This window comes from Syngnathus leptorhynchus, chromosome 6, assembly GCF_054491065.1.
Source record: "Syngnathus leptorhynchus isolate UIUO chromosome 6, UIUO_Slep, whole genome shotgun sequence".
Classification (NCBI taxonomy): domain Eukaryota; kingdom Metazoa; phylum Chordata; class Actinopteri; order Syngnathiformes; family Syngnathidae; genus Syngnathus; species Syngnathus leptorhynchus.
Window position 1 is genome coordinate 13,781,693 of NC_141200.1, and position 12,711 is coordinate 13,794,403.

Genomic DNA, 12,711 nt, shown 5'->3' on the forward strand with positions numbered 1-12,711 from the left:
ATTGTGGAACAGGAAGGTGTTTCAGTTTACAGATTTTATTGATTGCTTTGACCTGTTTGAGGAAACTTGGAACCTCTTAATCTTCATCATTACCATCTCAGCAGAGCAGAAGACACCTCATGCAGGTGTGTTAACCCATTGTCATTGGATTGACACAGCTTTCCCACCCTTTTGCAGAACAGTTACAGTTTTTATTGATTATTTTTGATGCAGCCGTCAAAAGAAAATTGAGTTTAGTGAATGGCGTTTATAAAATCATACAAAAAAGCTGCACGGGACACCTACTATTTCTCGTGAAAATTATGGTCAAATTCCAAATTGTATGACTTCAGGGGCGTTCAACTTCCATGGTTACACCATTCATAATAACAGCACAGAGTACACAGTAGCTGTCTTCAACCAATAAGTTTAACATGATCTCAGCAAACTTAAAAAGAAACAAACAAGAAAAGATGTAGCCTATAGTTGCGTGAGTATTGAATTGCCCTCGTCTAGTCATCGTAACAGATTCTACTTAGAATTTTGGGGTTGGAGTGGTTAAAAAACAGGGTTTGTCATTCACAACTGCGGTCAGAGTACTGTTTGTTCAGTGGAGGTCAAATCAATCAAATCAATGGAGAATTTGAGCAGCGGTGTTTGTGACGTTAAAAGTCAAAGTGTGCTTGCGTGTGTTTGTTTGTGTGTGCGTGTGTGTGTGTGTGTGTGTGTGTGTGTGTGTGTGTGTGTGTGTGTGTGTGTGTGTGTGTGTGTGTGTGTGTGTGTGTGAGTGTGTGCATACTTGTGTAAATTTAAGGGGGATTCAAGAGGACCAGAACAAAAGCAGGACTAGCATTCCTAAAGTGCCTGGTTTACATTCAGGATGAGAATAATACTCTTCATTGCTTATCTGCTTTATCCTGTAGCAATGAAAGCACAGGAAACACAAGGTAAGGTGCTTTAATTAACCTCTGTTCACTTTGCATAGTCAATGAAAAATTTCATAAAACTGTAAAAAACAAACCTAGTTTCAACATAGTAAATATGCCTGTGGTCTGATTTATTTTTCATTGAATGCAAACACAGCAGCAAAATGTACATTGTATTTTACGCGGTGCTGCAGATTGTTGTGCTTGTGAAGATACTAAATGTGTGCATGAGACCAAGAAAGAATATATTGGATTGGCCCGAATATAAAATGACCCTGATTATAAGACGACCCCCTTTTTTTCAAGACTCAAGTTTGAAAAAAGACTTTTTGAACACCAAATTTGATTTTTATACAGAAAATAATTACATCTGAAATAAATGATTATAACAATATAATCGAGAGAAAAAGCATGTCATTTTGCCTCATTCAAATCATGCAAAAACTGTCTATCACATCTTAATACCTGAACATTTAAATATGTAAACTAAGCAACATAACTTCTCAGCTGCCGGTTAACCTGGCCGATCTTCGACCCAATTTTATCCAGATTGTCACTACGTTTCTCCATTTTCTGTTATCGCTTCTTTTATTTTCTTCTATTTTCTTTTTTACCGCTATTTTTTTTTCATTTTTCTTCTTCGTCCTACCGCTATTTTTCTTTTTCTTCTGCGTGACAGGGGTTTGCTTTGGCCTAGAGTTAAGTTCAGCATTCGCGTTAAAGATATCTGGCGCCATCTAGCGTTGTGGATAGGTATAATGTCTAGACCCTGAATGTAAGACGACCTCCACTTTACGGTAATAATAAAAATAATAAATAAAAAAATGAAAATTATGAATTGGTATCTGTATACTGTACATGAGGCTCGGTGGTGCACTGGGTAGCACGTCCGCCTCACAGTTAGGAGGATGCGGGTTCGATTCTACCTCCGACCCTCCCTGTGTGGAGTTTGCATGTTCTCCCCGTGTCCGCGTGGGTTTTCTCCAGGCACTCTGGTTTCCTCCCACATCCCAAAAACATGCTTATTAGGCCGATTGAGCACTCCAAATTGTCCCTAGGTGCGAATGTGTTCGTCTCTGTGTGCCCTGCTATTTGGCTGGCAACCAGATCAGGGTGTCCCCCGCCTACTGCCCGATGACGGCTGGGATAAAATCCGTTCCAGAAGGCTGTTCGAGAAGTGAGTCGTTCGAATTTCGAATCATGATTTCCCATTGCAAATAATGGAAACAAAAAAAATCCGTTCCAAGACAAAAACCCCGCCTTTTTTAAGCATTTTTTCATTTGCACATTTCTGTCCGATCGCGCAACTGCAGCGCAGCGCCGAACGCGCAACTGTAGCGCGTCACCGACCCCACAACTGCACCGCTGGTCGCATTATTGTGACAGAGCCGTCGCTGAAATTTAGAAAATATTTTTAAAGTACTGATGTACTTTCCAAAATTTAAGTGGACCTCAGTGCACAGGGAGCTTAAATTTATCAGATCGCGCAACTGCAGCGCACGGCCGAACGCGCAACCGTAGCGCGCCGCCGACCGCGCAACTGCACCGCGCTGGTCGCATTATTGTGACAGAGCCGTCGCTGAAATTTAGAAAATATTTTTAAAGTCCTCATGGACTTTCCAAAATTTAAATTGACTCAGTGCGCAGGAAGCTTAATTTGGTCCGATCGCAAAACCGCAGCGCGCCAGCTGGGCGCTCACTGTCGCATTGCTTGAGTAGCGTCTTTGTGTTTTAGGATGTGTATATATGTATATATATATTTATATATATATACATTCGGGGTCTATAAAGAAAATATATAATGAATATATATTATTATATACGTATATAGATACCAATCAATAATTTTTATTTATTTATGTATTTATGTATTTATGTATTTATGTATTTATTTATTTATTTATTTATGTATTTATTTATTATTGTCCTTGTGAGGATAAACGGTCCAGATGATGGATGTATTTATGTTATTATTATTATTATTATTATTATTATTTACATTATTATTTACATTATTATTAACATTATTATACAGTTCAGAATGAGAACAAGATTGGCGATTGGCCGTTTTTTTCGGCAATCTTTCTCTTTGGGGTTGATTTCTGAAAAGACGTGAATAGTAATTAGTGAATGTTTTTTTATTTTTTATTTGTTGTCCCTTCAGAATGATGTTTCTCCAAAAGCTGTGATGAGCTAGCTATTGCTAGTGATGAACTGGGATGGAATATAGAATATAGAATATGTTGGTCACAGCTTGACACCCTGCCCATGTCATTATGGGCCCTTGGAGTTTTTATCACCTTTTTCTCCTTCTTGTTGTTGACAGACACCGATATATGGATGGTCAAGCAGACAACCAGAAATATGTGCATTTAGAAGAAGATTAACTGTCTTTCACCCTTTTAGGAAGAAGCATTGACCCTGTGGTCTCACTGACAAATGGCCAAATAAAAGGAGAAATTGTGTCTGTAAAAGGAACAACGATAAAAGTGAAGCAGTTCCTGGGAATACCTTTTGCCCGCCCTCCAGTGGGACACCTCCGACTGGCTGCCCCCAAAGAGGCAGAGCCTTGGGAGGGGGTCAGAGATGGCACACGCCAGCCTCCTATGTAAAATTTAATAACCACTTAATCATGAATTGATGGAAAGCATTACAAGATTTGCCTAGCTCATAGGTCTGACTTTCCCTTCTTTTTTCTCAGGTGTATTCAGGACTCTGATATAGTTGTGAATGTTTCCAGAATGATGTCAGTGGATTACACTCCACCAGAACTTTCAGAGGACTGTTTATATTTGAATGTATACACTCAAGCTGAGGCAAAAAGAGATGACAAACTGCCGGTAAGTTTAAGACATTGCACATACATTCAGTGTAAACCTTCCTGAAAAGAAATGAAAACACATTAAATGAGCTGAAATCAACAAATTGCTTTTATTTTCAAGTATTTTATCTCGATCCCATATATAGCTTGAAACAAGATAACGGACGGACGGCCGGACGGCCGGACAAACAGACGGACGGACGGACGGACGGACGGACGGACGGACGGACGGACGGACGGACGGACGGACGGACGGACGGACGGACGGACGGACAGACAGACAGACAGACAGATAGATAGATAGATAGATAGATAGATAGATAGATAGATAGATAGATAGATAGATAGATAGATAGATAGATAGATAGATAGATAGATAGATAGATAGATAGATAGATAGATAGATAGATAGATAGATAGATAGATAGATAGATAGATAGATAGACAGACAGACAGACAGTTAGATAGATAGATAGATAGATAGATAGATAGATAGATAGATAGATAGATAGATAGATAGATAGATAGATAGATAGATAGATAGATAGATAGATAGATAGATAGATAGATAGATAGATAGATAGATAGATAGATAGATAGATAGATAGATAGATAGATAGATAGATAGATAGATAGATAGATAGATAGATAGATAGATAGATAGATAGATAGATAGATAGATAGATAGATAGATAGATAGATAGATAGATAGATAGATAGATAGATAGATAGATAGATAGATAGATAGATAGATAGATAGATAGATAGATAGATAGATAGATAGATAGATAGATAGATAGATAGATAGATAGATAGATAGATAGATAGATAGATAGATAGATAGATAGATAGATAGATAGATAGATAGATAGATAGATAGATAGATAGATAGATAAATATACTGTTCTGTTTTTGTCAGGTTATGGTGTGGCTCCATGGAGGTGGTCTAGTAATGGGAGCTGCCTCTCAGTATGATGGTGCGCCATTGACCGCTTATGAAAATATAGTGGTGGTTATCATTCAGTATCGCCTGGGCATTCTGGGATTCTTAGGGTAAGACATCATCTTGTTCTTCACCTATGGTCAAAGAAATGTTCCTAATAATAAGCACAGTACATACACTACTGTTCAAAAGTTGGGGTCACTTCGAAATGTCCTTATTTTTTAAATAAAATCAAAATTTTTTCAATGAGGATAACATTCAACTAATCAGGAATACACTCTATCCATTGTTAATGTGGTAAATGACTATTCTACTGCAAACATCTGGATTTTAATGCAATATCTACTACATAGAGGCCCATTTCACATACATTTCCAGCAACCATCCCTCCAGTGTTCTAATGGACGATTAGATTTTCATGGAAAACACTAAATTGTCTGGATGACCCCAAACCTTTGAAAGGTAGTGTACAAGATTATTATGTTTTGTTCATTTGTACTTGCTTTGGTTTTGTATGGTCACTCATTTATTGTCCCGTTGATTGGTAAAGTTTCCAATATGTTTTTATGGTGAAATTACCTGAATAAAGGTAACACTGCATTCCAACAGAACTGGAGATGAACATCTGCGAGGGAACTGGGGTTTCTTAGACCAGCTAGCAGCTCTGAGGTGGGTGCGGGAAAATATTGAGGCCTTTGGTGGTGATCCTCAAGCTGTTACCATTGCTGGCGAATCTGCAGGTGGCATCAGTGCTTCTATACTGGTAAAGAAAATAAATTGTAAATGCAGAAAATCACCAATATAACATTTTCGTAGGCTACGTGTCTTTAAGGCAGAGTTTTTCTCGTGATTTTCTATATAATTTGTATTTCTTTCTAATGACTTGGCATTCAGGTGATTCCTTTTCTAGCTTTGGGAAACACTGTCTCACAGGGCATTGATGGCGTGCCTAAAAACGACAGAGACACCGGAATGAGGATGCTGGTGTTGGGTCAAAACCTCCTATGACACAATTTGGTTAATTTGATGTTTTTCGCATCTATATTATTAATCCGTCTACGTGTATGTGTTATTTTTTACAAATTATTAACGTATTAACGGCTTGCTGTCCATGACCATGCAAAAACAATTGACGTTTTTCAGTCTCCGGAAAAGTATTGATTTTGGCGGTATGAGGATTATACCTTATGCCAGTGATATCCATCCATCCATTTTCTGAACCGCTTAGTCCCCACGGGGGTCGCGGGCGTGCTAGAGCCTATCCCACTCGTCATCGGGCAGTAGGCGGGGGACACCCTGAACTGGTTGCCAACCAATCGCAGGGCACACAGAGACGAACAACCATTCGCACTCTCACTCACCCCTAGGGACAATTTGGAATGCTCAATCGGCCTATCAAGCATGTTTTTTGGGATGTGGGAGGAAACCGGAGCACCCGGAGAAAACCCACGCGGGCTCGGGGGGAACATGCAAACTCCACACAGGAAGGGTCGGAGGTGGAATTGAAACCGCACCCTCCTAACTGTGAGGCGGACGTGCCAGTGATATATTTCTTTTAAATATTAAAGTACTCATGCCAACTCTGGACAGTTCAGGCAAACAAAAAAATAAGAGTGACTTTGCTATCCTCCCCTCTCATCGAGAAAATTGTTCTCGTGCATTAAAAGCGTCGTTTGCACAGTTTGCATCCCCTCATTCTTACTTGTCGTTAGCCGCAAAAACATCAACCAAATTCTTTTGGTGCATGAAAAACAGGGGTTCATACATTTGCATGTCGCTGTCAGAATCACCCCCCCGCCCATGTTGACAAATACATGACTTGAGAAACGGCCATTTGAGGGGCACAGAAATGACATTGCGCATCAGGCCACAATTTGAATAGTGGCGAGCCGGTTGTGTATTGATTTAATCAAAGATATTGTATTTTGTCAGACTCTGTCTCCGCAAGCCAAAGGATTGTTCCAAAGGGCAATTTTTCAAAGTGGAGTTGCAACAGTTGGAACCTACATTAGCAACCATTCATCAGGTCTTGTCAAGGTATGTGACCTGAATCAGTTAGGTTTGTCTTGCTTTGAATAGTACTGAGTCAAACATTTGAATCACGTTGCAAATCAAGGGTAGGATCATTATTGTGGACTGCTTAAATCCCAATATTGTTCAGGGTGACACTGTTGTAAGATCACTCTGACATCTTTTCCTGCATACCCACTAACCCATTTATGTACTGGACCACTTTGGTCCATGGTAGGTGTATTTAATTTATTGACATGTACATCTGAATTTGTACGCAGGCCGGGTGGAACAAGCCAGTATAAACTGTCGGACAGTTATAAGCCGGAGTAAATTACATCATTTGTGCCACCACTTGGACCTACTTTTAGTTAGTCAAAAAAGTAGTCTAATTTCTATCACCAACTTGGATGGATGGTAAAGTAAACTGGCCCTGGGATGAAATTGAAGGTGTGCCTGTTTTTATGCTGAGCACAGTCTACTTTTTGTCACTAAAGTGACGTGATAGCTCTGTTTGCCGGAACCCCCAACGAGCAGAGTTCCAAACACGCATGGTAAACTAGACTTAACCTGGCTTGAAAATTAACATGAGTACCCAGAAAAAAAAACACGCAGTCACACAGAGAGATAGATAGAGCAAAGCCCAGATTTGAATACACAACCTCAAAATTGTGAAGTGGATGTGCTAACCAGCTAGCCATAGTGCTACCCCAGGTAAACAAACAAACAACAAAGTAAGATAGAAAATGAATAATTAAATGTTACGTGTTAAATGTAAATGTTACGTGTCACATTGATTTGAGGGCAACCTCAACAATTATTCCCTTTATTCAATGATCAACATTTGATGTAATGTATTTTGATTGTCAAGCTCTCATTGAGAAAGTATAGCCAATTTGTCCTAATCAAAGTTTATCTACAGTTGGAAGAGGCATGATTTTAATCTCATGGATCTCACATTCCCTGCAGATTTTGTCTTTATTCTGCCATGACACATACTGCGCCTAAATTGTGCCATTTAAGAGCAAAAAACAACATTCTGTAAATCCAGCCTTAATGTATGTGATGCCCATGACAATCACACACTAGCAGTGCCGAGATTGAAATAAAATGAAGTAAAAAATAAGCTATGCAGTACATAATGAAAAAAATGACCCAAAATGGCAAAAATAAACAAATCAAATAACATGTGCACGTCATTTCATTTTCTTATTATTTAAATTCACCGTTTCCTTACAACACCAGATTGTAGCCAACCTGACTGGATGTGATGACAGTACATCACAGGAACTGGTTCAGTGCTTGAGAGGAAAGAGCAAAGAGGAGTTAGTTGATGCAACTAAAAAGGTAAATGGCACACATGCAGTATGTTGAAGCAAAAAATCTATTTGAGTCGAGTATTTTTATTCCTGGGTTTAGATGAAAATTTACCTGGGAGGCGTGGTAGACGGCGTCTTTCTGACGAATACTGCAGAGGAGCTTCTAAAGAGAAAAGAAGTAATGGCAGTTCCAGTTATGATGGGAATAACCAACCATGAGTTTGGGTGGATTCTGCCGCAGGTAATACATTTCATTCCAAATATTAAAATTATTCTCAATTATAAAAGCATTTATCTTAAAATGGCCGTCAAACAATTAATTTAAATAGGTACATATTTTTAATATGGTTTGCAGAGTTTTGCTCTTCCTGGCTGGGAGAACGGTATGACAACAGAATCTGTGCTGGCAGTGGTGAAAATGTTCAATCCTGAAGGGGTGAGCTCCATGAAATTTGGTGTGAAAATTCTAATGACAAAAAAGACTTTTCTTCAACTTGTACAAAGTTTTCACACTTATTACTGGATTTGAATTCTTTACTATGAAAATCGAAGCAAATGGTAAATGAATGGGAAGACACCTAGAAGTGTTTTCAAATCAATTCAAAGTACCCAAAATTCAACAGGAAATGACTTTAAGGTGCCCAAAAATCAACAGGGTGATCCAAAATCAACTGCAACTGATCTGCTTTGACAAACATTTGCACATTCCAAAACATCCTATTCCCCCCCCCCAAAAAAAAATCCATATTACGACATTATTGCCTCTTTACTCAGCATTTCTTGCCAGATTCAAACATTCCACTTCCAACACGAATAATTATATCAGTCTGATTTCAAAAGCCCAAACTTAACACTTTTACATATTTATATTTATATATAATATATTGTTTGACATAATTGTATATTATCTAAAATAATCCCATAATTACTTTTCCAGAAATTTTTGATGAATGATTATGTGACTGCTGACAAAAGCAGCAGAATGAATTCTGAAGTGTTTTGGGCAATTTGATCCGCTCATCTTCAGCCAAATGCTTCAAAACTCATTGTACGGCCATGTACAATGCAGATGGACAATGACCCTAAACATACTGCGAAAAGCTTTTTAAACAGAAAAAAAGTGGGATGTTCTGCAATGGTCAAGTCAATCACTTGATCTGAATTGGATTGATCGTGCATGTCATTTGCTCAAGACAAAAGTGTCGGGAAAATGCACAAGCAGGAACTGAAGACTGCGGCAGAGGCCTGGCACAGCATCAGCAGAGACAAAGACCAGCCCATGGTGATGTCCATTTTTGAGACTTGAGGGCGTCCTGGTGGAGGCTCATAAAATGTTTTGGAAGTCTGTTCACCTGACTGTTGGCAATGAGGCAATCAATGCCATCAGCCTTGTACGATCCACACTCTCTCCCTTATTTCTCGCCAAATTTACTATCTTTGTCACGTGATAATATACAGTAGCTACAACAGCCAGGGCAATTCTCCTCCATGTTTGTTTGTTGTTCAATAATAAGAAATATGGTAGAGGATATGGAGGTACTCAAAAAACTGTTTTGTGCTGAGAACACCAGGCAACGATTATTTAGGTGTTTAATGGTTTATCGCAAGCTCTGCAGGTGTGAGTCAACGATTATAATATGCGTTCCAGTTCAATTGTGTTCAAACGCACCACTTGATGACGATGAGTCAGTTGCTGATTGTGCTTCTGGCTTTACCTTAATTCTAGACCTTTGGTAAAGCAAGTGTGGTTCCCTACCAGAATGAAGGGAGCACGGTCAACCTTTTCATCTGTTTTGATAAAAACAAATCTTCACACTCATGTCGATTAGTCAGCTTGGAAAGTATGGACATTACATAAACACTTCTATTTGTTTTTCCTAATCAAGGGGGGCAGTTCCCGGAATTTGTTTTTCCTTTGCACTGGTGATAAAGTGGGTTAGTGTAGTGTTTAAAATGAGATAAGGCAATCCTTTAATGATGCAGAGGGGGTCAACCCAGGGTCACAGTAGCACACTGGGCACAACTTGTGATTAAAAAAGAAAGAAAAACACAAAACACCACAGGGCAAAAAAGATGGGGGCTGCACGAACATTAAACTTTAATGTCAAATAGGCAGCAAAATATCAATATAAAAGTTTTTTTATTTTGACTTATGTAATTTGAATTGACATTACATCAATGTACTTTGGCATGAATGTTAAGCTCGCATCAATTTTGTTTCACATTATACGTAAACATAAATGTGAATTCTAATGGGCCAGCCCTTCTTTCTGGTTTAGGCCTCTTTAGCTAACAGACTCATTGTGGATGAATACCTGAAAACTGCCAAAACTCCACATGACATTAGAAACCAATTCACTGAGCTCATGGGAGACCTCCTGATGACGTTACCTGTTGTCAAAGTGGCAGACTACCACACAGGTCAGAAATAGCTTTATTTATATGTATATTATTAATATTAGCTCTGCTTTTTTTAATCTGTGTGAATAATTGAGTGAGTAAGAAACATTTCAGGCGTGCCTCTTATCTACAATAAACAGATGATGACAAGGTCATTGACAGCAATGACAAATTTGTTTAGTTACATCCTTTGATTGACCTTGTCCATTCATATCTAAATTGTCTTTCATGTTTAGATGCCGGCAATCCAGTTTACATGTATGAATTTGGATATTGTGCTGGAATACACAAAGACTCCAGGCCAGATTTCGTGAAGGCAGATCACGGTGACGATGTCGGCTTTGTGTTTGGCGGATGTTTCTGGAGTGGAAGTGTAAAAATGATCGGTATGTTGTCTTTCATAAAATACTGTGCGGGCTAAGTGATGACAAGTAGAATGAATCTCACAAAAACTTCTCACAGTCTCAAGTCTCTTACATTTTTGTTGCTGAGTGACAGTTTTTTTGCGTATGAGGTTTGTATTTATTGTGGTGTATACGTCAAGCCAATGTTATTTTTGCCTCATGTTATCGTTTTCTGTTTGACTAATCTGATTCCCTTGGATGTATTTTCAGGAAACATGAGCAAAGAGGATGAACAACATTGTTTAACTATAATGAAATACTGGGCGAATTTTGTCCGTGCTGGGTAAGTAAAAATGCGATAAAGCTTGCTAGCATTCCACCCATCCGTTTATTGATCTAGCCACCATTATAGCCGTGATAATGATTTCTTGGACGTGACCAAACAAACAACCAAAGAACAAAAGAAAAGAAAAAAGAAGCAGAATCAAAAGAAACATAAACACTTACGTAAGTGATGAAAAGGCAAAGTTTTTCAGTGGGGAGGAAGGGTGACACAATATCTCAGTGCGAGTGACCATGTGCACACATGAACAGGTGGAGAGTGGATGGCCACATGTGCACATGCACACGTGTGAGCACACAGTCATATTTGCTTGTAACCTTCTCTCTAAGTGACTGTTTATGACACCATGCGCAGTCAGGTTTACATCAAATAAAATACACCAATGTACAGAACCTTGCTCAAATACACACACAAACAGGAAAGATCTATAAGTAAAATCTAAAAAGCAATGTTTTTCTCATTTTAATTTGCATATTCTTTTCTGTCTCTTTGCTTTTGTGTATTACAGTATCTCAGTTTATTTCTATTACATGCACTGATGTGCTAGCTAACAGCCAATTAATTGTCACTGACAGGCTCACTTGGCGCCATTTTGCATACTGTGATCAATGCCTTGTTCATTCAAAGCATATCTAAAAAGCACAATCACATAATTATCTTTTGATTCTTCACATTTGTAAACACTTCTTTTTACTTGGGATTTTCCTGCTTGCATGATGAGTGTGCTCGTCAAAATTGTTGGATGTTTGAAACCGGATTGTGAAGGGAAAACAATGACTTTTCTGCCATGGCAGTTTTATATGTTGGAAATGATTTTGAGTGGTGTGGACTGTAAAACTCAAATGACTAATTATTTTATTGTTTGCACAGAAGACCAAGATTTTCAGATGTGGATGATGCCCATTAGAATAAATAAACAAATAAGAAACAAATAAAATAAATTACAAACAAACAAACAAACACACAAATGAATGAATGAATTGCTTTTTTTTTTCTTGTGTTTCTCATTAGCTCACCCAATGGCCCAGGGCTGGTCGCTTGGCCTCAGTATGACAGGCAGAAGCAGGAGTACATGGAGCTTGACCTGAAGCAAACTGTAAGAGAGAAACTGAAGAAGGACAGAGTCCATTTTGCAACGGTCACTCTGCCTCAGAAAGTGGAAATGATAGCTGCAGCTGCAACATCTGGAAACTGAACTGGTTGTAGTGTCCTTCTTTTACTACTTGACGACCAGAGATTGGTTGCCTGGTGATCTGAGACCTGGCAACTGTGATGTCATTTTCAGTTGACAGTTGGCAAGATAGCTGCCCCCTGAGATGGATAAAAACAGCTGGATTTTGTCATATTCCACAAATGAAACAGTTTGGCTGCACAAAACATAATATTACAAAGAAAAGTTTGGGGTTGACTTCAATTTTAAAACTGATTACAGCGCTACAATATGTTCACTTGTCTCCACAGTACTCAAGTGTGTAATAAAAACATCCATCCATCCATGGTCTGAAACATCCCGGAGAAATAAAGGAACTTGACAAAGTCATAGTTCCCTGCTTATGTTTTTTAATTTGTACATGTACAGTATACGTACAATATACACTGTTTGCTACTGAGTCACTTAACGAGACG

The 12,711-nt window shown here is 38.6% G+C and overlaps 1 protein-coding gene and 1 long non-coding RNA gene across 2 annotated transcripts; one reads left to right on the forward strand and one right to left on the reverse strand.

The window, feature by feature from the left end:
• The first annotated feature begins 797 nt into the window (after window positions 1–797).
• On the forward strand, window positions 798–12,612 carry ces3 (carboxylesterase 3). Its single transcript, XM_085915322.1, has 13 exons — window positions 798–926; window positions 3,312–3,513; window positions 3,607–3,745; window positions 4,646–4,779; window positions 5,279–5,432; window positions 6,602–6,706; window positions 7,925–8,026; window positions 8,099–8,239; window positions 8,354–8,434; window positions 10,278–10,419; window positions 10,635–10,784; window positions 11,013–11,085; window positions 12,097–12,612. The coding sequence occupies exons 1-13, from the start codon at window positions 860–862 to the stop codon at window positions 12,278–12,280; spliced, it is 1,674 nt and encodes a 557-aa protein (XP_085771448.1). The 5' UTR covers window positions 798–859; the 3' UTR covers window positions 12,281–12,612.
• Window positions 4,555–11,376, reverse strand: LOC147056095 (uncharacterized). Its single transcript, XR_015066530.1, has 4 exons — window positions 11,250–11,376; window positions 8,111–8,161; window positions 7,906–7,980; window positions 4,555–5,429 (listed from the first exon to the last, which is right to left on the reverse strand). It is a non-coding gene; the product is annotated as an uncharacterized LOC147056095 (long non-coding RNA).
• Window positions 12,613–12,711: the final 99 nt, after the last annotated feature.